General features: G+C 28.8%; 2 protein-coding genes and 1 long non-coding RNA gene across 5 annotated transcripts in view; 2 read left to right on the forward strand and 1 right to left on the reverse strand.

Moving 5' to 3' along the window:
* The window catches only part of LOC128386763 (CLIP-associating protein 1-like), a 31,360-nt gene extending 8,629 nt beyond the window's left edge, over positions 1-22,731 (forward strand). Inside the window, exons 2-9 of the mRNA XM_053345837.1 lie at positions 14,673-14,755; positions 18,074-18,176; positions 18,253-19,432; positions 19,875-20,041; positions 20,654-20,827; positions 20,904-22,123; positions 22,217-22,372; positions 22,458-22,731. Of these exons, the coding sequence (XP_053201812.1) occupies positions 14,673-14,755; positions 18,074-18,176; positions 18,253-19,432; positions 19,875-20,041; positions 20,654-20,827; positions 20,904-22,123; positions 22,217-22,228 (2,939 nt within the window). The 3' untranslated portion in view covers positions 22,229-22,372; positions 22,458-22,731. The remainder of the gene's footprint in view (positions 1-14,672; positions 14,756-18,073; positions 18,177-18,252; positions 19,433-19,874; positions 20,042-20,653; positions 20,828-20,903; positions 22,124-22,216; positions 22,373-22,457) is intronic.
* On the reverse strand, positions 7,030-9,640 carry LOC128386762 (glutathione peroxidase-like). The gene is made up of 2 exons (XM_053345836.1): positions 9,124-9,640; positions 7,030-8,082 (listed from the first exon to the last, which is right to left on the reverse strand). The coding sequence occupies exons 1-2, from the start codon at positions 9,460-9,462 to the stop codon at positions 7,609-7,611; spliced, it is 813 nt and encodes a 270-aa protein (XP_053201811.1). The 5' UTR covers positions 9,463-9,640; the 3' UTR covers positions 7,030-7,608.
* A 243-nt stretch (positions 22,732-22,974) lies between the features above and the next one.
* Positions 22,975-25,818, forward strand: LOC128386932 (uncharacterized). 3 transcript variants are annotated; one of them, XR_008324942.1, is made up of 5 exons: positions 22,975-23,234; positions 23,292-23,463; positions 23,616-23,939; positions 23,997-24,325; positions 25,119-25,818. It is a non-coding gene; the product is annotated as an uncharacterized LOC128386932 (long non-coding RNA). The 3 variants fall into 3 exon arrangements; XR_008324943.1 differs by having other exon boundaries at positions 24,000-24,325; XR_008324941.1 differs by having other exon boundaries at positions 23,616-24,325; positions 25,119-25,817.
* Positions 25,819-26,685: the final 867 nt, after the last annotated feature.

Genomic DNA, 26,685 nt, shown 5'->3' on the forward strand with positions numbered 1-26,685 from the left:
CTATTAATTGTCCTGGTTACATTGATTTTCCAAGTTTTGATTAATTAATCAACAATTAATCAACTGTCAGAGTGATGGAAACTTTTAATTTGATTTATAATAATCAATAACAATCAGTGTTAATTTGATGAGGTTTTTGATTGCTCATATTTTGTTAATTAACTTGAATAAAAAGCAAATATGATTTGATGATTAATTAACAATTTCTAGCAATCAGTTTGGATTATCACAATTTATGATTTAACCTTAATTTCCAGGTCACCATCTTAATCACAATCAATAATCCCAGGTGATTATGTTAATTAATTGATTTGATTTCCTTATTTGCTGATCAGCTATTGAATTGAATCAATATTTACAAATTAAATTAACCAACAATTGAAAGTGATTGTTGTTGGTTAAATATTTATAAGCAATTTGATTGTTTACACAATTAACCTGAAACGATGTGTTAATAAAATTTAATTAACTTGCGGATTTAAAGTTAAATCATGATGATATTGATTATCAATGATTATCTAAATTGTTGATCATCAATACAATCAGGAAGAAACGTGATTAGTAATTGTAATCATAATAACAGAAAATTTTGATGTTTAGTAAATTGTTGGAAACAAACAAATATGATTTCTCACGAATCTTAATCAACAATTAACTTTTGACAATCTAACATGAGATGTGATTTACTAATTGTAAAGGAGAAAAATATCAAATCATCTCTGATCATGATTAACTTTTAATCATAATGATTAAATTATTCATAATCATGACGAGGTAACAATTAGATTGACAGAGTTTATTAGAGTGAAAGTTTTTCTCAGATACAACAATCAAATTGGAGCCAATTATTGTAATCAAATCTAATTACAATTTGATTATAAACTGTGTGATGATGACAATTTAGTATAATCATCAACTTTTACTTTTAATCCAGTTTGTGATCAACTTTAATTGTGATCAATACTTTCACTTTAACAATCAAAATAACGGTAAAAATGTTTCCGTTAAATTTAATTTCATATTAATCCAGTTTAAATGAGACACAATCAATGGTAATCAAAAGGTTCATTGTATATATTGAAAACTTTAATCAACAATTAACTAATCACCTTAAGCTTTGATTTAATAATATGTAATAAATTACAACAATTTAAGGAGTGATTAGTGTAAATATGATAATCTATTAACTGATAGTTGATTCTGTTAATTTAAATTGTGATCAACCCTTGATTGTTTCACAAAAGTAAAATTTAATTTAAGGTGTGCCAATTGTTGGAAACCATATTATTATTAACCATATAAATGATTATAATCAACTTTAATCATGATAATCAGTACCAACAATTTAAAATCAACAATCATTAACATTGTTGTTGTAACATAAATTTCACCATTGATCAAGTAACTAAATTAAAAACATCATTAGTAAATTGTTAAGGGTTTGATTAGATGTTCATCTTAAATAATTTAATTCTGTTGGGAGATTAACTTGATTGTTTAATGAGATTTACAATTTAATTTTGTTAATTACAATTAAACTGCGTGTTGATGTTATCAATTAAAGGTAAAAATTAAGTTCGGGCTACCAGCTAATCAGAACAATTAACTTTTGTTTCAAGTTAATTGTCGTTGATTAAATTTATTGACAATCCTTTTTTTCCCAGTAAATTGTTTAACTGTTCACTTTGGTAATCAATTTAATTGCGATACCCACAGTTAATTGTTTCAATTTGATTGTTGTTGACATTTATTAGCCTTGATTTTTTTGTTATTAGAAAAAATTTTTTTTCCATCCAGACTAAATTAACTAATTGCTCCAACAATCAGACCAATCTTAACGTTCGTTAATAGACAATTAATCAAATGAATTAAGTTTTAATTGTTAGCTTCTGATTTCTGATGGCCAATTTTTTGTTAATCACAATTAAATAAATCAACAGAATTGAGAAAAAAAAAGTTATTTAAAGTTAATCATGATCCAAACCTACACAATAATCAATGATGATTAAAAAAATTTCACATCTAATTTAATGATAATCAGACCAAGAAACATTAAGGGCAAGCTTGTTAAAGTTAATTGTCATTTGATTATTAAAAGTAACCATCAAAAAATAATCAACAAACACAATTAACATTATCATGATCCAACGCGATTTTGATTGTTGATCATTTAAATTATAGACAAGGATAAAAATAAATTGTTAACAATCAAGACAATCTTGTCGTTGAAAAAAAATATTTAATTTTCAGCCTATTAATATGGACACACCTTGATTAATATTAACCTAGTATCAATAATTAAGGTCAGAAACAATTAATGTTAAGGTCACCTGATTGTCCACCTAACAATTAACGAGATCGATGCAAATTTTAGCATCGAAACAATTTAAATATTATTAACAATTAGGGCTATTGGTTGATTAAACTTTTCTGTGATTTAAGAAAATGATTATATGGTTTCTGATATTAGGGCAACAGTTTGATCACCTTTAGGGTTAATTGTTAAGATTAATTGTTTCATTGAGAGTTAAATTATTAACCAGTCAACTTGATTTCTTTGCTTCTCATTAATTAAACATATCAAACAATTAAGTTTATCTAAATTGTTGGTGTGATTTTTTGTTTCTTTTTCACTTAATTTTGATTAATTTTAATCATATTCTGTCTCTCTTTTAAATTAGTTACGATGCAATTATGATTAACTGCCAGCAGTTAATTTTATCAACAATTAACTCAGATTTAGATTAGTGTCTTAATTGTTACTTTTTTGTTTCTTTATCATTTTTTTTACCCTTGAAACTAAATATTAAAGGTAAATCTGATTGTTACCTGTTATCCGATCTTATAATTGAGTTAATTATGACAGAATTGATTAAATCTACATGATTAAAACTAATTAACCAACTAATTCAATCGGAATAGTGATCAATTGTGAGACAAATCTGTCAATCAAAGTCACAAATTCATAGACAAATTCAATTAATACCAATGACATTGATTCAATAGATTACAAACTCTCAATCAAACCAATAATTTTGAAAATGACATTGGTAAATTGTGACTTTGATTAACCAGGATTGAGAAAAATCAGTTAATCACAATACACTCATGAAAATCAAATTGAATCTTAATTGTAATCAAGAAAATTATAATAATCATTTGATTGATATTCCTAATTTAATGATAAGCCTTCAAGTCATTTCTGATGAAAAAGTGATGATGAAAACCTATTTTCGAGTGAAAATTTTGGCACCATTTGGTTTACCTGGTCAATCATTATCATCATCTTCTTCATCATCGTCTTCATCTTTAGCATCCTCATCATTGCCACCAACTCTTATATCATTACCACTCCTATCATCATCTTAATCATAAATTTGTTGATTATCGGTTGATTATAATCAACTAACTACTGATACCCAAGTCCACACTTACCAACCTTTATTTTCCCCCTCTAAATTATCAGCTAATTGTAATTATATATCAATATTGGTCAGTTAATATTAATCAAGCTTTATTTTTGATTCAATAAAAAGGAATCAAGTTAAATACAATTAACTGATTGCGATTTCATTTCATATAAATATAAATTACTAATGAGTTTTTATATCATTTAATTGTAAATTTATTTATACGATTTTGTTTATAAGGACCTCCAAAGCTTTAGATAGATTAATTTAATTGTGGTAATTAACTGCTTCTATTGATTTAGTTTAAATTAATCACACATTGACTTTCATTGATAATCAATAAATCATTGTAATTGGTAATCTTGATAATTTGATTACAGTTAATTGTTGACCTGTTTTCCTTTCACTCTTGATAATAATTAAGTCTTTTTTTTTAATTATTATTATTATTTACTTTCTATCAGTTGATTCAATCAACGGATTGGGTTTAATATTAGATTGTTACAATTTAGGTTAATGGTTTTGATAATAATACATTTATCTAGTTGATTAATTTGATTTACTTTGCGGATAAATGTTTTTTTATGCTTTTCCAAGCAATTGGTTGATTGTTAAGTGTATTGTCAATAACAGAGGCTCAATTGTTGGCTTAATTGTAACCACATCTTCATGCTTAATTGTCATTCCTGTTAATTGTTTCCCATAAACTGTTGATTATTTAAAGTCCATTGGTTTTCAATGGGTTTTACTTGAAATTGTCACCTTTTTACCACAATTAAATCAACAATTATCTAATGACAATTTAAACTACCATTTGGACAATGAAAATCCTCTCAAAATTCATCACAATCAACTAATTGTTGTTATGTTATAAATTTCAAATTTTTTGCAATTTAAGTTTAAATGTTAATGATAACGTTTTGATCACATAGATGGCGCTCGAAAGTCTTAATTGTTGTGCAAATAGTTTTGATTAAAAGTTGTTTTTAATTGTCAATTAAAATATCACCATTTCATGATTTAACAATTAAGCTACAGACTGAATGACCAGTTAACACTATTTTAATTTAAAATTGATAGTTAATTGTTACAACATTGATCAGGTGAAAAGGGTTAATGATTATCTGTAATCATTAATCATTTTTGAAACAATTAACAGCATTAACTAAAACAATTGTGACAATAATAAAATTGAAAAGGCTAATTGAATTGTACATTATACTTGATAATGATTGATAATTAATTCACATGAAAAGTTTATTTGTAAATTAAAATGATTATAAGTTAATTTAATGAAACTGAATTAATTTAATATCGATAATCATATAATTAAAGTTAATCCTTTTGTATTTCAATTGCTACTTGATAATGATTAAGTAATTATCCATTATTATCAGTTTTAAATTAGAAATGGAATAACAATTAAAAGTGATCAGTGATTAATAACAAATCAATTTGGAAAGTTTTTTTTTGTAAATTAACTGAAATCAGTTAATTGTGAGCATTTTAGATTATATAAGTTAATAACAATTTAGTTGATTGTTAATAGCCAACGTTAATTGTAAACAAAAAATAAACGGTTTCATGTTTTTGATGATATTATTATCAAAGCTAATTAGCTTAACAATTAACGTTTCAATTGCAATACGATCTCATTAACAATTAACTATTAATTTCATTCTGATTACAATTAACTACTCCTGTTAATCAATTCTCAATTTAGTTAACTGATTACAATGAATTACGTGTATATAAATTATAACTAATTCTTAACAATCAAAACTGATTAAAAGGTTTACCAGGCTAATCAACGATGATGATGATCAGTAACAATCAAGCAAATTAACTTTTTAAACCACAATTAATTTAATCCATACACAAACATCTTAATCATGATTAAGTTTAACTCTTTTAATTTTCCTAATCCATTCATTGATCAATTTAACAAAAATCTTAAACATGTTAATCATTATAATCATGATTAGGATTCATCATGATGATTACCATTCAATACAATTTAAATCAAGGTAACTATTAATTTAGAAACTTAAATTACCCTTTCAAGATTTATCATTTAGATTGAAGTAATAATATGACCAGATAAATGGTAATTAAGTTAATCATTACAATAATTACAATCATTGCATTGATACTCATTCCCATGGACTTAATTATAACAATCAGTTAATTTAATCAATAACAATTGTCATAAAAAAAACTTTTGATTGTAGTTGATTGTTCAAATGATTCAAAAAACGGGTAACCCTGATCTTTGAAAAGTGACCTGCAATCAACAATTAACATTTAATTGTGGTAATTTAGATAACGATAACAATGATGATGATGATGAAGATGATGATGATGATAAGGATGAGGATGATAAAATAAGGTAGGAGGGGGTCAAAGATGAAGATGACCCAATCCAAAGTTTAATTTATAGCCAATTGATATTAATCATATGATATCAGTTTAATTTACCTCCAAGGGGTAATTGTTTTAATTGTTTTAATTGTTTGTGTGTGTGTTTGTTTACCAATTAAATATTTAAACTGTAATTTAAATTGATTCATAACTTTTAAATTAATTGTGTAATAAATATTACAATTTATTCAATCATGATTAATGTTTAACCTTAAATTGTAAGAAGCGGAAAAATCAATCAATCCTAATCACGAATCGATCATGGCGACAAAAACACTTTTCGAACTCAATTGTCGATAGAGGCCAAATTGAGGCTATTCTCATATCGAAATGCACTGAAAATGTGATCTATTATTATTCCATTAACGATAGTTGACTCAATAAGTTTTCGAAAAACTTTTGAACTTTTTTTTCTCGAAAATAGTCCAAATTCCTCGAATCATTTGATTCGTCTCTCGATTTTGTTTTTTATTTGTCCTAATTTTTGTTGATTTACTTGATTATCGTTTACTTATATCAACACAGAGATTGGAAAGTGTTTCAATATTTGATTGTGGTCAAAATCTTGATGATTATTACTATTTTTATCTTATTGTGACCTCTAATTTAGCCTCGGGCGTAATTGATCAACAATCAATAATTTTGTTTTTCTTTTGATTTGAATAAATTTTTCTTATCAAAATAATCAACAAATTGTTAATAAATTCATTATTATAAAAAGTTGTTGACATCAACACAAGCAATTGAAAGGTTGATACACTAATCAAATCAGTTAATTACATTTAACAATCAACTGAATCTATAGAAAACCATTAAATGAGCTTATTAATTAATAAATTGTTGTTAAAATCTGTTCAATTAATTTAGGTTCAATCTGATTAGGTGGTGAAATAAAAAATTTTAATTAACCTTTATTTACTCAGATCGATTTGTAATTATAATTAGTTGATCTAATTGTAAATATTAATAGTTACAATTAAACTGATTTGAAATGATCTTAATAGTTAATCAGATTCGCGAAAGTCAACAATTTAAACCTATTGATTTACGTTTGAAAATTATCATAATTTGATTACAATAATAATCGGCTGGATATAATAACTGGTTTAAATTAAATTACCATGAGAATAGGAAAAAATCATGATAACAATTAACAAATGATTACCATAAAAATAAAATGTCAGAACAATTTAATTAGTAAAATTAGTGAAAATTTGATTTTTTATTACTTTTTGATTCTAATTGTTGATTGTTGATTCGGTTTGATTTGATTTGATTTTGTTTTCTCCCAATCAAGATGATAATTATGACTGAAACTTTTTTCTATTCGTGACAATTAAGTTAAATCGTTTACAATTAAAGTCTCAGAATAATCAACCGGAATGAATGCACTAGAAGGAATGATTAAAATTACTCTGATTAATCAATAACCAATGATTAACTAATCACGATTAAGAAAAACTGTAATTGTTAAAAACGAGCATCAAAGACAAACCCAAACAATGTTAACATTGTTTTTTCAGGTTCACTCATCATAAAGAGATAATTAATTGTCACTAAAGATCAAGTTGATCATAATCATGAAATGTCCAACAATCAAAAAAAAGATGAACCCAATTAAGAGGACGACAAAAAAAAGTTAACAGTTAACAATTTGACATAATTATCAACATGATTTTTTAGCTGTTGATCGTTATTATTACAATCAAATGTAATTTGGCTTTGATTTGGAATAGTTTTTATTGATCCTGTTCAATTGTGATCACAATTGAATTTATTAATCACGTACTTCAGCTGATGATAATGATGATGATGGTGGTGAACTTTTCGATGGCGATGGTGCTAATGAAGATGATGAAGATAACGGTAATGATGAGGATGAGAGAGATGAAGACGAAGCCGCTGTTGATCTTCGTGTTAGAAGATATTCAATATCATCGGCAATATAATAAGGATCGATCGAGGCATCGTAGCGTTTGTAGATTAGTCCAGTTTCAGGTTCGATAAGAAACTTTTCCCAATTCCATTTAACGTCTCGTTCATTGAAAGGTGAATAAAATAATTGCGATTGACTATTAAAGTTAATCTTAGTCGATGGACACGAGCGTTTCAAGAATGACCAGAGCGGGTGTTCACTGCCCCCGTTAACGTCAATTTTCATGGTTAAATTAAAATCAGGAACGAAACCTTTACCTGGTCGGACATATTTGATTCCGTTGAGAATTTCCTTTGCCCCTGATCCTGGTTCTTGCTGTGGAAACACAATTAACAACAATTTAGTTGATCTTTCATTTAGTTTTCTTGTAATTGTTTACAATCAGTTGATTTACTTTTAATTTTCCAATAGTTTTGGTTTTGTTAATTGTTTATGATTGAGGGGAATTGAGTTTTTTTTTCTTACTTTTGGACTTGATTGTTGATTTGGATGCTTTAATTTGCTCATTTATAATTAACTGAATTATAATTGTGAAATCAATTAATTGTTGTTATTTGGTCTTTTGTTTTGTATCATTTAAACGGTTAATTGTTTGACCTTTAAATTGTTCATTGATTGTGATCTTGTTTATTTTTTTTTCTTCTATCTGATTATTATTATTACTATTTAGTTAATTGTGATTCCGGTTAATTAAATCATTGGACCTTAAAGATTGTCTTTAAATTGGTCTCATTAATTGCTTCACATTTATAACACCTTTCTAATTAACAATTAGCTAATTATCTTGCATGTTTATAATAATATACACTAATTAACTTGATAATTGTTATTGATGATCCTCTCGAAAAAGTAAAAGTCAATTTTTGTCAAAAAGTTAATTCAGTTAATTGTGACACCAAAACAAAAAAAAACAAGATCACAATCAAAATTTGCACTTAATTGTTTATTAAATTTGGCAAATAAAAAGTCATAAATATTGATCAACAATCAACTGAATTATAATCAATAGTTTTCATTCAACAATCGAGATGAGAAAAAAAAAATCAATCGATCAAAACAATTTAACCAAATAATCAAGAATCGATTACATGATAAAAAATTATCGATGTTTATTGATAATTAATAAAGATCATCCAATTTTTTTTTCTCAATCACAATCAGAAAATCACATGAAATAATTTGTTAATTTTTTTAGTTTCACCGAAAACACCAACAACAATTAACGATCATAATCAATACGAAAAACAATAACTCGACTAAAAAAACTCAATTAGAAACTAAGTGGTTGTAAGTTTTGTTGATGTTTCGAATTGGTAATGAAGAAATTTTTTAATTGTTCGATAGTTAATTACTTACCATTCCAAATTGATTACATGGGAAACCGATTATAGTTAACTGATCATGTCCAAAACGTTCGAGAAGTGCATTCATTCCGATATAGTGATGGGTATAACCTCAGTAAGTGGCCACATTGACCAATAGAATGGCCTTGTGTTGATGGTCAGCTAAGGAAATGTCGATTTCCTGATGAATATCCTTAATTGTATATTCATAGATACTGTAATCAGGGGGAGGAGGTGAACATCGAGTGTAATTAACTTGACCAGCAACATAATCTTTCTCGGACAACCATTGACCATTGACGGTAATGGTCATCACCATTAACGTCAATAAGCAGCACAATTGGTCAATCATAATGATTGTTGACTTTACTTTTTGTATAACCAATCAAATTGTTGGTTGATTAGTTTTAATAGTTAGCACAGTTGATTGACAATTTAAAAACCACACAGCGACAATTATGAATGATGAATTATCCAAATGATTACCAACAATTTACCTGGTTACCATTGGAATGGTTAATAAATCAAAACTAAATTACGTTTTAATATCATATTTTCATGAAGAGATGATGATAATTAAGTTGATTGTGATGATTAAGATGAAGATGATGATTCAACTCTTGAAATTTGATGATAATAGGAAATTATTAATCAAGAAAATCCTTCAACTCCAATTAACTGTTGAGGAGGAATAGTTTTATCACTGGAATCAAATTAACTTTAATCATCAACTTGATTGTGTTTGTATTAGTTATATGATCAGATTGTTGGATTAATACAAAATTAAAGTGATTTAGTTGATTGTTGATTTACTTGTTGTGTCCTTGTTTTGGTGATCAAGTAAAATGAAATGAAATTGGTTTTGTTGATTGTTGATTGTTGATTTTTGTTGATTGTGAAAGTAAAAAAAAAAGTGTTAACTATTTATTGTAATCTTATTGATGATGATGATGATGATAGTGAAAATGATTTGTTAACTGAATCAATCTGATCACAACAATTAAGGAAAAAAATTAAAGTGAAAATAGTTTGTTAACTGATGCACAATGTTGTAGGTGAAATCAATTGAATGTTAATCAATTAACTAAATTAAAAAAAGTGTCCAGTTAACAATTTATATTTATATTTGTGATCAAGTATGTTGTGTATGCTGTTGATTAGTTGATTGTTGTATCTGGTTACTGTTAATTAACCATATTGAGTGTCTCATATTATTGAATCAAATATTTTCAGCTGGTTAATGTTATCAAGATTTTAGTTTTAATTTAGATCAGTTAATTGTATTGAATTTTGATTGTTGATTGTGAACAAAAAGTAAAAATCTTCCCAAACAACAATCAATTTTAATTGTAAATTCCAGATAAAAATTGATCAATGTTAATCAACTCTTGGTGACGATTTTATCTCTTAATCAAATTTACCAGCAATTAGTTAATTGTATCAACTTTACCATTTTTATAATCAACATTTGTTTTATAACAATTTAACTAAACTTTAAACTTTTACTTAATTATAACCTTGATTAAATTAACCAGAAGCCTCATCGTGAGTGTTGAGTTAATTGGTTGTGATTAACAACAATTGAGAAGTTAATTGTGTATGTTAACAAAAAGAAGTGGTAACAATTAAAAATTAAATTGAAGAAGCGAAAATAATTAATATATGAAAAGAAATCACTGAATTTAATTTGATTACTGAAATTTAATTAAAGCCTTTCAATTGTTGTTCAATTGATTCAATTGATTAGTTGGTTAGATTTAAATTGTTGCAACAATTTAAATTAAATCGTGATCAGTTAATCATTGGTATTGTTGGAAAAGTTTATTTTTTCCCTATTCTTTGTATAATTTTTTTTTCTCATAATAGTTAATTGTTGAGCTAAATTGTTTCAGAGTTTTCTTGATTAACCAAACAATTTGATTACCTTGTAACTGTGTTGATCTACTTTTAAATTAAACAAAATTAAATTCAACTGATTAACAATTAACTTTTCTAATCCTATTATTAAAGTACTTGAAAACTTTATTTTCACAATTAAATGATAATCATACTTAATTTTTAAATACTGATCAGAGTTAATTGTGTTGATATGATTTAATAATTTACCTTGACTTGAAACATTTAATTGTAACAATCAACATTTTGATCACTTAATTGTTCATATTTGAGTTTGGATTGTAACAATTGATTGTAAATCATGAAAGTTTGTTGATTGTTGATTAAAAGGCAAAATATGAAAAATTTTCAATCTAAAAAAAGTTAATTACTATTAGTTAATTGTGATTAAGATTTTGTTAATTCTTAATTTCTGTTAAATCAACAATTAATTGATTCAGTTGATGGTGTAGTTAAGTTATCAAAGATGATTAAAAAGTGTTGATTAACTATTAATTATCATGTAAGTAAAATATTTACTAATTAATTGTAAATGTTTGATTTTCAATCATCAACAATTTATTAATCTGCTAATTGTAACAATCAATTTCTTGTTGATTGTAAACAATTTGAAACTTTTCAATTAATCAATTGATGATATTTTTTTCACATTTATGTCATCCTCTTAATCATAATCATCATCAAGTTAATCATCATAAATACATTTTTTTTTAATAATCGCCTGGAGCAATTTATAAATTGTAAACTATTTAGTTAACTTTTTACCCAACAATTTATGATTAATATTTGATAATAATTAAAAATCATGTTTATCACATTAAAAACAATAATCAAATTGTATTTACTTTTCAATGATTTATAAATCATGTTGATAATTAATTGTTTTCAAAAAAGGTAACAGCAATTTACTAATTGTTATTAACAATATTTGTCAATAAAAGTAAAATTGTTGATGATTAGTTAATGATTGTTTATTTAAATTGTGACTCTTGAAACTTAATTGTTTTCAAATTCTTATTCAAATATTTAAAACTTTTATATTAAATTGTGATCAATCAGTTAGTAAAATTAACAATTAACTACAATAATAATTTGAAGGTTAATCTAATCAATATTATAATCGCCTACCATTAAATCAAAATCCTTAATTATCAACCGTTAATCGTTGATTGTTGTTGATTAATGTCGTTATTGTCCTTCAGATGATTACTTCCTACTTGATTGTAACGATCGACAATTAATAAATTGTTGTCAATGCCCCCAATTGAATTAAAGTTTGGCTTCATCCAGAAAAACTAATCCTTACAATCAAATTTATCAACAACAAAAAAATTAGTTTACTCAACAGTAGCAACAATTTAATATAATAACGGAAATGATTAGTTAATTGGGACAGTATTTAATTTAAATTGTGACTTTAAATCCAAATAATCAACCATTTATAGTTAGTTAATTATCATACAAATGATGAGGAAAAATTAGTAACTAATAACATGAGATTATGATTTAAGATTAAACCTAATTATTTATTGCGATTTAGTTGATTGTAATCGTGATTAAATTATCAATTACCACAGGATAATCAAGTTAATCAACTCTTTGAACAAATAAGAAGGGCTAATTAAATTAGCCATAGATTATCATGATTGTGGTTTGTGTTTAATTAAACAAATTTTCTTAATTGCAATCAACAAGAATCATCATCATCATCATCATCACCATCATCTGAAGTATCATCCTCATCAATCAAATTAATGATTCACCAATATGATAATGATAATTTACAATTAACTTTGTATTTGTGTGTGAGTCTACAATTAATTTACCTGATTTACCTCAGCTCGATGATTAATAATATGATTAAACTGATTGTTGTTCAAAAATTAAGCCCAATGGCCTGATAGGGTTAATATACATCATTTTAATCATAATAAGGTTATAACAATTTACCATCATCATCATAATCAAGTTAATCATCTTCATCTTTATTTACCTTGATTACCTGTAGTGAGAATCACAATTTCACGCTGACCTAAGTGAATTAAGGAACCAACATCCAAATGATTAAGGGTTAACAATTTAAAATTAGTAAACCAGTTAACATGTAATGATTTAAATTACTTCATCAACAAATAAACTAAAATTAAGATTAACAATCAACAACAAATCAAAATTGAAGAGAAAAAAATTTCACGCTTTTCGTAAAACAATTAAAATTATAATCAAAAATGATCATTGTAATTGAAGTAATATCAATTTAAATTGTTTTACCTGATCAACAACAATCAATGAATGAATGAATGAGAGAGTTAAACAATTAAACTAATTTTGATCTTATTTTTTTTAATTGTAAACCAAGAATAAGTAATATGTATGTGATTCAATTTTAAATTGTTTCTTAATGGTGAAAATGATGATCATTCAATTGATAAGAAATGTAATAAGTTAATTGTTTATTTGATCATTAGTAGTAAAATAAACAACAAAGGATCATGATTATAATTGTTAGTATGTAAACAAGATGAAGGGATAATTATGATTAAAGGCCAACGCAATTAACTTGATTGTTGTTATGGTGAAAATCAAGGTATTAACGTTGGCGTTGAATCCAAGGGTGACCTTGATATTATTACAACTTCCGTTCCTATGGGATTGATTGTAATTGATGAGATTAAATTGTAATCAACATGGACAAAGAAGATACAAATCAAATGAAGATGAAGATAAAAAGAAACGGATGATGAGATGATGAAGAAAAGATTCAATACCATAACTGGTAACAGGTAAAAGCCCCTTAGCATCATCTTACTTTTCTCTCTCTCTCTCTTATCATCCTCATCCTCATCCTCATCTTCTCTTTCTCTCTCTCTCATATTTAACCGGCTCTACCCAAGCAAGTTACTATTCTCCTCCCTTAAGATCTCTCTCTCTCTCTCTCTCTCTTTCTACATTTTTTCATCTTCTCTTTCTGTATCATCATCGCCTTCTCAATCGCCTCCAATCCTTAAATGTAAACATTTCATTTTCTAAATAAACTTAATCTCACTTTAATTTCTTCGCCCAAATTGGGAAATGTTCAATTCTCCCTTATACAACCTCCAGAGAATTGATAATTATCCATCTCACTCCTCAATCTCTCTCTCTCTCACTCACTCACGTAACTTTTCTTCATCATCATCTGTCATCTTTCCCTTGAAATCTCTTACTTTTCTTACTCGAGAATCAATTTATTTCTGTGTTTCTCTTGTTGTTGTGTCCGTTTTACCTTTCTAATGATGCTGATCATCATCATCCAATTGATGAGGATGATAAACCAAAAATTAAACTCACCTTGACTCTTTCTTTCCTCATCATCAGCATCAAATTAACAAAATGTTTCCATAATTTTAACCAATGGTTTAAAATTAACCATTGTCATCAATTAATATCAAATGTTATCCTTCAAAAGTATCTCATCAGTTGATTGTGTTAACATTGTTTAAAGATCAACAAATTATCAACAATTTACTCAAAATTAAAAGTTAATTGTTCGCGATTAACTGGAAATTTACTAATATAAACATACAAATCAAAAAGTGTCTTTTCTTGTGATTGTTACAATTTTATTTTACCTTTGGATTAATTGTGTCACTAATTAAGATTATTATTCTCAATTCTAAATGACAGCATCCCAAGGAATTACATCTTCACCATCTCAATCGGTATCATCCACAGTCTCATCACTATCGTCTTACAATGAGATCGACAATGTAAGTTACACTTCCTGAGTCCATATTCCCTCCACCCCACCCTGGACATATAACCACCACCATCCTCATCCCCTGGTAACACGAAAACCTTTTGTTGATCAACAAAATGAACCATAAGTACATCATCATCATTGTAAATCTCATGTTATGAAAGTTGATTGTTTGTTGGTTAAAGTAAATTACCGTTAATAATTCAGATGATAGCGTTGATTGTAATAGATTTGATTCTCATTCAATCTTAATGTTGACTCTTCGTGATTTCCACTGGCCCATTAAGATTTAACCCATGAAGTGACCAGTCAACAAAATCCATCTTATCATTGCTTATCTTTCAGCTTACGGAACAATTTTATCATCATCATCATCATCTTATTCCAAGTTTACTTTCTTTTTTTTACCTTTTTTTTCATCTTCTTCCTTGATTTTTCCTCTTCTCTCTAATGTTGATTTTGTTTCTTCCTTGACACCATCATCTATTTAATGTGTACACATCATGATTAAGGTAATCAGCTAATTGTCAGGTCATTGAATTGTTTCAGTATGTCACAGATGACCAAGGTTGGCTTTTTATTTGAGTTGATTGTTATTGTTGTAAGAATTGATCAATGATGAGGATAAACAAAATTAACGGTTAACAATTTACCTTTTCTGGATTTTGTATATAACTTATATAACAAAGTTAATTACTCAATCTTTTGATTACATACATACTGGTCATCATAATGATTTGTTTATTTGTAAAAATCAATCAAATTCAATTTGAATTGAAAATATTACAATTCAAGGTTATTATCTGATTGATATAAGGATAATATTTGAATTAATCTCAGTTAATGTCCTTTTCTGGTTCAATGTTTTCGGGTGTGGTAATCAAAATTTGTCACCCTTAAAGTAATTTCATCATCAAACAATTGATTTGATTCAGTTTATATTATCATTTAAATGATGTAAACAATTTGTTATATATAAAATAGTTTACAAATCCTTTGTAGACACAATTGAAATGATGATACAAATATCAGACATTGATAATAATGATGATAATGATGATAAATGCAATAATAATATAGCGTTGATAATGATAAATAATAATGAGGATGAGGATGATTAGGAAGACAATTTAGAAAGCAAATCAATATTTTTTTGATTGAACAAGATTAATAATGTATATTTACATTGATTGAAGTTGATTATCGTAGGATTAATATATTTACCCTATGAAAAGATTGCAAGAGATGAAACAAAATTAGATATAATTAGTAGATGATGATGAAGATACAAATAAATTGTATCATCATCATTATTATCTGACTATTGAAATGGTGATAATGGAGATTGAAAGTATTATTATTATGGTTATTAGGTAAAGAAAAGGATGATGAAGATGAGGTTCAACCTCATAAGGGATGAGAATCAGTATTCAAAGTCCATTGAAAGGTCAGTATATGAAAAAAAAGGTAACCAGTAGATGATTAATCCCAATGTTGGCCAGTTTTGTATTTGAAGCACCTCAAGCAATTCTGTTGATGGAAGCCATTGACCAAGATGGAGATGATGAAGATGAAGATGAAGATGAAGATGATGAAGATGAAGATGAAGATGAAGATGATGATGATGAGAAAAAAAAGGAAAGGTAAAAAAGGGCCTCTTGATTAGTTGCAAGAATTTTTAATAAACTTTTTTCCAGGTAAATCGAAACCTTTTCCTCTTTGTTTGAATCTTTGATTTTTTCTCTTTCTCTTTCTCTTTCTTTTTCTTCATCATCTTCTCTATTCTCTATCATCATCATCATCATCATTATCAGGCCAAGTTCCGTTCCGTGATGATAAAAGTCAAACAAAAATGAAAACTTTGTGATAAGTATCATGATGATGATGATGATATTAAATCAACACATTTTAAGGTAGATAAGTGAAACATGGATGAAAAATTATCCTCAAAATGATGATGTTGATGAGAGAGATGTGATGATAAGGATGAAAACTGTTAAAAAAAATTATAAAAGATGAGAAAATGAGTAAAAAAAATGATGATAATAATGATTATTAGGTGAAGATAAGGTTGATAGGTTAAAGTTACAATAAGGTTGATGATGATGATGATCATATGTTTTTACCTTGAAGCAATTTGTGTTTATTGACAGTTTGTTTTAACTGTGTTGTAGGTCTTGTGTTAATTGTTGATGTTAAATTACAATCAAATTTCATTTGAAGTTGAAAAAAAAAAGTTAATTGAACACTCAGTGTATCAGGTTGATCAATTTAATTGTTAACATCCTGATTATCATCATTATTGACCAATCATCTTTTATATATCCATTTTTGTTGATCAACATTTTTTTTTCAGGTTAATTGTTAATTGTGATGATGCGGACCTGTTTCTTTTGAGTGTTGATTGTTTACCAATCCTTTAATTAGTTATAATTGTTACAGTGAAAGTGTTACCATCATTTTCATCTGACCAGTTGATTGAATATTTCATCTCAGTGATGAGGATGAAATTGGAACCTTGTGAACACTTATGGATGATGATTATGGAGTGTAGATGATGATGATAATCATAATGATTGAGAAGAAATTAACAATTGATTTAAGATTAGAAATGAGAACGCGAGAAGAAATAAAAAAAAAGGTTAAGAATTAAATCGAATTGAAATCGATCAACAATAAAATAAGGAATCATCATGGATGAATGGAATCTCGAAATCAGGATCAACTTAAGATTGGTGAGAGAGAGAGAAGACAAGAAGATGACTTTAGAGAGAGAGAGAGAGAGATTAGTGGAGATAATGGATTTGAAGAGATAATGATGAAAAGGTAGAAAAAAGGACAGAAATAACGGTTAATTTAAGACAGACAATAATTGAAAGGGAAGATGAAAAGAGAGATGAGGAAACAGACAGAGAAATAAATAGGATGATGATGAGGATGATAAAAGGAATGAATCTCAATGTGAAGCCAAGATTAGATTGAACTGAGAGAGTAGAAAAGTGTGAAGTTTAAATGGCCGAGGGAAAAGATGAGTAAACATTAAGATTTTAAGAGAGAGAGAGACGAAGATGATGAGAAAAAGAGAGAGGATGAATTGATGGATGGAGAATTGTTGATGAATCGACGAAAAATAAAATGGCGAAAAAAACAGATGAGAATCAGCGAAAAAAGTAATGAGTGAATGTTGGTTCATTTTCGGTTCTCATGTTATCTCCTGGTCTTTGACCACTTTGGGTTTTCCAATTAACTTTTACCGATTATTAATAGAATGATTTTGTTTATGATTCGAAGTTTAATTCTAATCTCTTTCCATTATATCCGAATACAGATGAACAATTTGAAACTGAGTCCACTGAAACGAGCATCGTCTTTGCCTCCATCTCGTCGAGGTGTTTCTCCCAATATAAGAATCGCATCTCAATTAGCTGCTAGTAAGTTTTTGACTTGAGTTCTAAATAAGTGAAAAGAATTGTATTAATTTCTGTTGTCTACTTGTCTAATTAATAGATTGTCCTGGAGCTGCTGATGAAGAAATGTTCATCAAGTCCTTTGAAGATGTTCCTATGATCCATTTTGGTTCAACGAAAGAATTGGAGGATGAATTGTCTCGAATAAGAGATTGGTTGGGAGGAAAGAGCTCCGATTGGACTAAACGGATAAATGGTCTAAAGAGACTTCGATCAGTTCTCATGTCAAATTCTACCGATATGAAAATATTTCTCGAATGGTTTAAAGGCTTAGAATTAGCTTTTATCCCGTGTGTCAAAGATCTGAGATCTCAAGTAGTTCGAGAGACTTGTTTCACGATCGCTTATATCTCACAGAAACTTGGACTGAAAGCATCTCGATTCTGTGAGATGTTACTTCTTATTCTTATCTCATTAATACCCAATAGTGTCAAAATAATGTCTTCATCTGCGACAGTCGCCATAAGGTTCATTATCCAATATACTCGATCATCTCGATTTATTCCTGTGATCGCGTATAATATGAACTCAAAGTCAAAAGAGATTCGAAAAGCGTGTTGTGAGTTTTTAGATCAAATTCTACATACATGGTCAACATCGTCTCTAGAGAAACACGGGATTACTCTTCAAGAAGCTATACGAAAAGGAATATCTGATGCTGATCCAGAGGCTCGACAATTTGCTCGAAAAGCTTTTTGGGGATTCGCAGATCATTTTAGAGAATCAGCCGATTCTTTACTTCAATCACTTGATCCATCGAAACAGAGGATTCTTCATGGAGAAGCTTTCGGTCAACAACAACAACAACAACCACCACCGCCAAGAACTTTGTCCAATTTGAGTAAAGTTTCAGGTCGAGGAAGCACCGGATCATTGAGCCAACACGATGGTCCATTAAGTGGAAGATACACTAATAATAAATCATCATCGTTCCAATTACCGTCTTCTTTATCTTCTTCGTTCACATCACCTTCCATTCGGAAAACCTCCACTAGTTCCTTGGTCTCTCCTGTCACATCTTCTCTCTCATCTTCTTACTCTTCACATTATAGTAAATTACCTTCGGTTACCAATTCGAACTCGACCCAAAATCCACCGGTGGAAAATTCATCTCGTATTTTACCCAATTCCAAGCAACAGCCTCCTTCTTACTTACCGAGAATCAGATGTACTCTTCCCAAATATCAGCCATCTTCTTCCTTATCATCTTTTTCCTCATCACTTTCCTCTTCTTTCACATCTTCCATCCTCATCCCCTCCGTCATCAACTTCATCTTCATCTTCAACTCCAGGTAAGAGATACAAAGTATCAATTGAATTGATTTTTCCTTTTTCCTTTTGCATAAATCTTTTCCTTAACTTGTACTAAAATTAGTTGATTGTTGCAGTTAAGAAATTGGGATTTCTTTTCAAATTATTGTTAATTGTTGATTGTTAAGCTTTTTTGCTTTTCATTGAAATGAATACTTTTCCCTTAGAATAGTGAATTGATTTTAATTGTTTGACTTTCTGAAAGAGAGGATTAAAAACAATTATCAACTTAATCTATTGACATGATTCCAGATTGGAAACTCTAACCAATTGTGTCTGTCAATTGATTTTTAGATTGTTATTGATAACATGACACATTTACATTAATTGTGACCTTTAACTTTGATAATAATCTTCAGGTACTTACTTAAATTACGGATCAACACTACGGTCAACCAGTGCCATTGATGCGGATGCAGCTCGTCGAGCACGAACTCGAGCAGTGGCCATTTCATCAGCAATTAAACCAAAAGTTAATCAAATCAGTTCATCGATGTCCAATGGTAATCATGATAAAGGTAAAATTCAATCGTATTACAATTAGCCGGAATCTCTTCAAGTGAAAACTTTCATTGAAATAGATACAATTCCGCCTCAGGGCTTTCACCTATCCCGTTACACTTTTACTCTAAATTCATCAACTGAGATTTGTAACTTGATAAAATCTCAAATATAAGATGAGCCTCTCGATACTAAATAATATTAGATGAAGTCGTTTCTGAGCTGAGCAAAGATTCAGTCCAATTCATTGGTTTAGTTGATTTAAAAGACAATTTAAACATTAGGTTTATAATGAATACTTTGGTTTTTATACACAAGAACAATTTGATTTGTTATTAACTATTTTCTGGTCAATAAACTTTCATCAAATTATTAGACCTTAACCCTATTGATGAGCTTGAATTGGTGAAGATCACTTGAGTTATCATCAGAAAAAAATGATAATTTTCATGATAACGAAATGATCATTTAGGAATTGAATCTCTGTTGTGATATTAATACATTTGCACTAATCATTGTGCTATAATTTTTCAAGAAAAAGTCATTAAGTTACATCATGTTGGGTGAAGATCTATGATTAATTGTTAGAAATAATAATCAATCTAATTGTTATCGTTTTTTTATTACAGAATCCAAAGAGTTGACATATTCACCATCACAATCAGTATCGTCGACTGTTTCATTGATACCATCTTATAACGATATCGATGCGAAATTGAGTCCACTGAAACGAGCATCGTCTTTGCCTCCATCTCGTCGAGGTGTTTCTCCCAATATAAGAATCGCATCTCAATTAGCTGCTAGTAAGTTTTTGACTTGAGTTCTAACTAAGTTAAAAGAATTGTATTAATTTCTGTTGTCTACTTGTCTAATTAATAGATTGTCCTGGAGCTGCTGATGAAGAAATGTTCATCAAGTCCTTTGAAGATGTTCCTATGATTCATTTTGGTTCAACGAAAGAATTGGAAGATGAATTGTCTCGAATAAGAGATTGGTTGGGAGGAAAGAGCTCCGATTGGACTAAACGGATAAATGGTCTAAAGAGACTTCGATCAGTTTTAATGTCAAATTCTACCGACATGAAAATATTTCTCGATTGGTTTAAAGGCTTAGAATTAGCTTTTATCCCGTGTGTCAAAGATCTGAGATCTCAAGTAGTTCGAGAGACTTGTTTCACGATCGCTTATATCTCACAGAAACTTGGCCTGAAAGCATCTCGATTCTGTGAGATGTTACTTCTTATTCTTATCTCATTAATACCCAATAGTGTCAAAATAATGTCTTCATCTGCGACAGTCGCCATAAGGTTCATCATCCAATATACTCGATCATCTCGATTTATTCCTGTGATCGCGTATAATATGAACTCAAAGTCAAAAGAGATTCGAAAAGCGTGTTGTGAATTTTTAGATCAAATTCTACATACATGGTCAACATCGTCTCTAGAGAAACACGGGATTACTCTTCAAGAAGCGATACGAAAAGGAATATCTGATGCCGATCCAGAGGCTCGACAATTTGCTAGAAAAGCTTTTTGGGGATTCGCAGATCATTTTAGAGAATCAGCCGATTCTTTACTTCAATCACTTGATCCATCAAAACAGAGGATTCTTCATGGAGAAGCTTTCGGTCAACAACAACAACAACCACCACCGCCAAGAACTTTATCCAATTTGAGTAAAGTTCCAGGTCGAGGAAGCACCGGATCGTTGAGTTCATCATACACTTATAATAAATCACCATCGTTCCAATTACCGTCTTCTTTATCTTCTTCGTTCACATCACCTTCGATTCGGAAAACCTCCACTAGTTCCTTGGTCTCTCCTGTCACATCTTCTCTCTCATCTTCTTACTCTTCACATTATAGTAAATTACCTTCGGTTACCAATTCGAACTCGACCCAAAATCCACCGGTGGAAAATTCATCTCGTATTTTACCCAATTCAAGCAACAGCCTCCTTCTTACTTACCGAGAATCAGATGTACTCTTCCTAAATACCCGCCATCTTCTTCTTTATCGTCATCCTTTTCCTCGTCAATCTCTTCTTCCCCATCATCCTCTCCCTCATCGTCAACTTCATCCTCATCTTCAATACCAGGTAAAATTATTAATTGATTGTTGTTAGAATACATTTCTTATTTACTACAAAATCATTTCAACATAATTTTCATGTTTCGCTTGAAATTTTCAGGTACTTACTTAAATTACGGATCAACACTTCGGTCAACCAGTGCCATTGATGCCGATGCAGCTCGTCGAGCACGAACTCGAGCAGTGGCCATTACCCCGACAGTTAAATCGAAAGCTAATCAAACTAATCCAATTGCCAATGGCTCTAATGATAATTGTAAGAACTTTTTTCTCCTCATTCCAAACGCTTTCATTGTCGAATACAAGTCTAATATTTCTCTCTCTCTCTCTCTTAATTACAGCACAAAGAAAACCCTCACCACCAACACCCGTGGTAATTAATAAATCAAAAGATGATGTTTACAATAATGGGACTAAACTATCAACCGATATGATTAACTCCCTTGAATGTGATAATTATTACAACAATATGATTAACTACATATCTCAATGTCTTATGCAAGAATTCATTAAAAATTAACCTCGTTTTTTAAGCCCAATTTTTGGTTAATTGTCAAAAATTTTGTAAAAACTTAAACTAAAATCAAAATAAACTTTTTCTTAAACGATCAAAAAGTCCAATATCAAGATTATTTTTCTAATCATTCTCAATTTATAAATACGAAATTAAAAGTTATCCAAAGGTTATTTGGAAAAGCGAAATTTAGGAAAAGAAAACGATAAAAACTCTTAATTACTAATCAATCCTAGAATTTTAATTTTATCAATTAAGAAAAATTAATTTCGAAACTTGATTAGTTGTATTTCCATCCACTAGATGGAGCCACTAATCGTTCGAAAAAAAACAAAATAATTTTTCTCAACTCAAAATTGTTACATAATTTTAACCAATTTCGTTCTTGTTTACAATTAACTATTATTCTAATTGTTGAAATTTTTTGTTCAATTATGTGATTTCGATGCAGTTGATTGATGGCTCCAAATGATATTCACTTCCCAGTAATTCTAGTCCCTGAATACTACTCAAGTCTCATTGGTTATCATCTCATTTCAATCACTCGGAAGGTTAATTAAATTGATCGTTTAAATTGTAAACCTAAAATTGATTTAAAAAGAGAGTAAGTAAATTAACTCTTGTCACTTTGTAACCAATAATTTGTTTTAAATTTCTCTAGGAATCCATAAATTGACACAGTCTAATGGAGAGACAGATTAATGTCACATTTAAATATAGGAACTGAGGCCTTTCACCATGTTGGTGTTTTTGTTTTCTATTACAATTTTCGGAGATCATCATCAGAATTATCTTGTTGATTTAAGAAAAAAGCATGATAAAATATACAGAATGTAAGTTTAATCTACTCTGGATAATACATGTCTGTGTAATTAGAATGACTTGTAAAAGTCATCAAATGTATAAAAGAGATCATAATTTTCTTGTTATTTCCTTTTCCTCTTTTTCTCTCTTACATTTTATTATTTATGTATTTCACATACAGGGAGGAGAATCACGTTTGAATAACCATGTTAACTTTCTGGATAAGCAATGGAGATGAATTAAAAGGAAAAGCCAAAGAAAACGATTCTCCTTACAAAGATAAACGTAATCCGTAAACATCAACATACTCATCACCATCATCAACAATTTCTCCACCTCCACCACCACCACCAACAACAACAACAACAACATTAGCCTACAGCATTAAAATGGAAGAAGAAAAAAAGAGAAGGATAAAAAAGATGCAATTTCATCAGTTCTCGCTTGTTGATACAACAGGAAGGACTCTAACCGTTGAAGAAGAGAGAGGAAAAGAAGAAGAAAAGTAAAAATAATATATATATTGTATATATAACATGTTCATTTCTTTTTCTGAAAAAAGTAGGGAAAAAAACTATGGAACTAATTTTCTTATGGTTAGAGATGGAAAATCCAATGGAAAATGATGACGATGGTGTTAATGGTAGCAAAGAAAAAGAAGTGAAAAAGAAAACCAACAAAAAGGATTAGGATTATCGAAAAGTGTAAAAGAAAAGAGGAAAAAAAACAAAGCATAAAGGGTTATGGAACAAGCTTACCAAGTGATCTGAGTTATGACCAGTGATTATCATCTAATCATCAATGGAGGAAAAACAGAAAAATATTGTATATTATTCAATAAGAAACCCGGATGACCCTGTTCATGGTCTCATCTGTTTTCTAGTCTGTGATGTGAGTAATGTTTATGTGTTTAAAATGGTGTTTAAGCTTTCAAATGCTGTTGATTAAGTACAAGCGAGGGAGAGAGAGAGAGAGTAACATATATATAAAGTGAGCTTGAAACTAATTCAACCATTTCCCATCATCATCAGGCCAGGAAAAAACGAGAAACCATCATCGTCAATTTAGCTAAAACAGTTAAAAAGTTAAATTACTTGATGATGATGATGAAGCTTCACTTACAATTAAAATACATCTCAAGACATTAATGTCTTTCTTGTAAAAGCCCATAGTCCTTTTCAATCATCTGTTTCCTCAATCACCTTTCACTAATCAACATTAATCCATCAAGAGAACCTTTGATTGTTCATATATATTCGTACTCAATTGACTTAGATAATCAACTTACAACAATCTAATCAATATATTTGCTTACTAATTTACTAACTTGTAATGTTTGGTAATTGATCGGTTTTTGTACAAATGATCAATTTCGTATTCGTTAATTATCTTAACCTCTCTTCCTTAATTATTACTCTAGAATACAATCTTTAATCCTAATTGTTGATTAGCTCACAAATCAACCGGTAATCAACATGATTACATGTAACAACAACCATTGAGATATTATTTTATTATGTTATCCTAATGTTTTACTAATTATGATTTTATTTTGAAGAAAGGATCAAATTGTATTAACTATTGTAATTTGATTAGTTTTGGTTAATTGAATTGATTTATTTTCAAGTTTGTATTATTGTTTACAATTATTTGATTATTAATTTTATCTTTCTCACTTATACAGATGATTAAAGTAGTCAATCAGTTGATTTGAACGAATCAAATATCAAATTTAATAGCAACTGATAATTATTGGAAAAGAGGCAAACGCAATTAGTGAACAATTAACGATCCCGGTGAAGATGATTAAAAAATAGGATACCCAGATTACCACCCAGTTAATTAACTTTTGAATATTTTCATTGATTATCAATAATTTTCCTTGCCTGATGCTGTTGCAATTAGTTAATTAATTTACCAATTTTGTAATCATATAAACAGAATCTTTTTTAACCCTAACTTGAAATCAAATCAACTCTACATTGATTGTAAATTGAACATAATCTAAAGTGAAACAATTTAGTTAATTGCAACAATCTTAACCTTTGAACACCAATGATAACAAACCAAAAAGAGAGCCCAGGATTTAATTGTTACAATGTAATAGTTAATTTTCAAGGTTAATTGTACCCTTACAATAAAGTAATTGATTGTTAAATTAAAACAAACTCAATTCCTAGTAGTTTTCGGTTTAATTGTTAATCATCAATTAATGTGTAAATTAAAAGCAATTTGTAAACTTGATTAACTATGGATTTGAGGTAAAAGATTAATCAACCGAGTAATTTGAATAATCAACAACTATAAAAGCAACAACAATAACAACAATTAATCACTTGATTGTTATGATTATCATTATAATATCACCTAAGAAAATTAATTTTCCCAAGACAAAACCATCACCACCTAAACTATTCAAATGATGAAGCAACTTAACTCAATTTAAGTTGATTAAATTAATCAACATGATTAGAATTATGTTAATTAAGCTTTTTCCGTATTTATTAATAGTTTAAGATTGTGTATGTATGTGTGTGTGTTGATGAACAACATCATTTTCATTTAGTTATTGAGATTAGAAGATGAAAGAAAAGAAGCTAAAAGCTTGAATCTCATCATCATCTTAGCATCCTCATCACTTTCATCATCTGTTCCTCCTCATCACCCTGGTTCATCATCATCATCATCTCCCTCTTTCTCTGTTGCATATACCAAAAAAGCCCTGAAGATGTTTTGATAACGGATCCAGGATATTGGACAATATATTTTAACCTTTTCTTCCTCTTCTCATCCTCATCCTCATCTTTCTTTCTCTCTCTCTCTCTCTCTCTTTCAAAGTGTGAGGATGAAAACGATGATGATGATGATCCTTTTGTGGTCTAGTAAAAGCTCAAGTTGAAAGTAAAAAGCAAAAGCTGCTATCAAAAGGCTCGGGAATAAAAAGACTTACAGATTTACAATTGAACACTCAGAATATCAATAATGTATATTTCCCACCCACTTCACCCTCCTTTTAAAAAAACACACTGCTCACTCTACTATCATCCTTATCTTCATCTTCTTCCGTATGTTTTATTGATAACCTTTTTTTTCTTCCTCTCATCATCTTTTTCATCCATATCTCATTCACAATTCACACCGCATCTTTTTCACTCCCATTTTGTCATCTCTCTCTCTCTCTCTCTCTCTCTCTCTCTCTCTCTCTCTCTTTCTTTCTTTCTTTCTTCTGGTATAGGGTTTGTGTGCCCATT

This window comes from Panonychus citri, unplaced genomic scaffold, assembly GCF_014898815.1.
Source record: "Panonychus citri isolate SS breed McGregor unplaced genomic scaffold, ASM1489881v1 Contig00077, whole genome shotgun sequence".
Taxonomy (NCBI): Eukaryota; Metazoa; Arthropoda; class Arachnida; order Trombidiformes; family Tetranychidae; genus Panonychus; species Panonychus citri.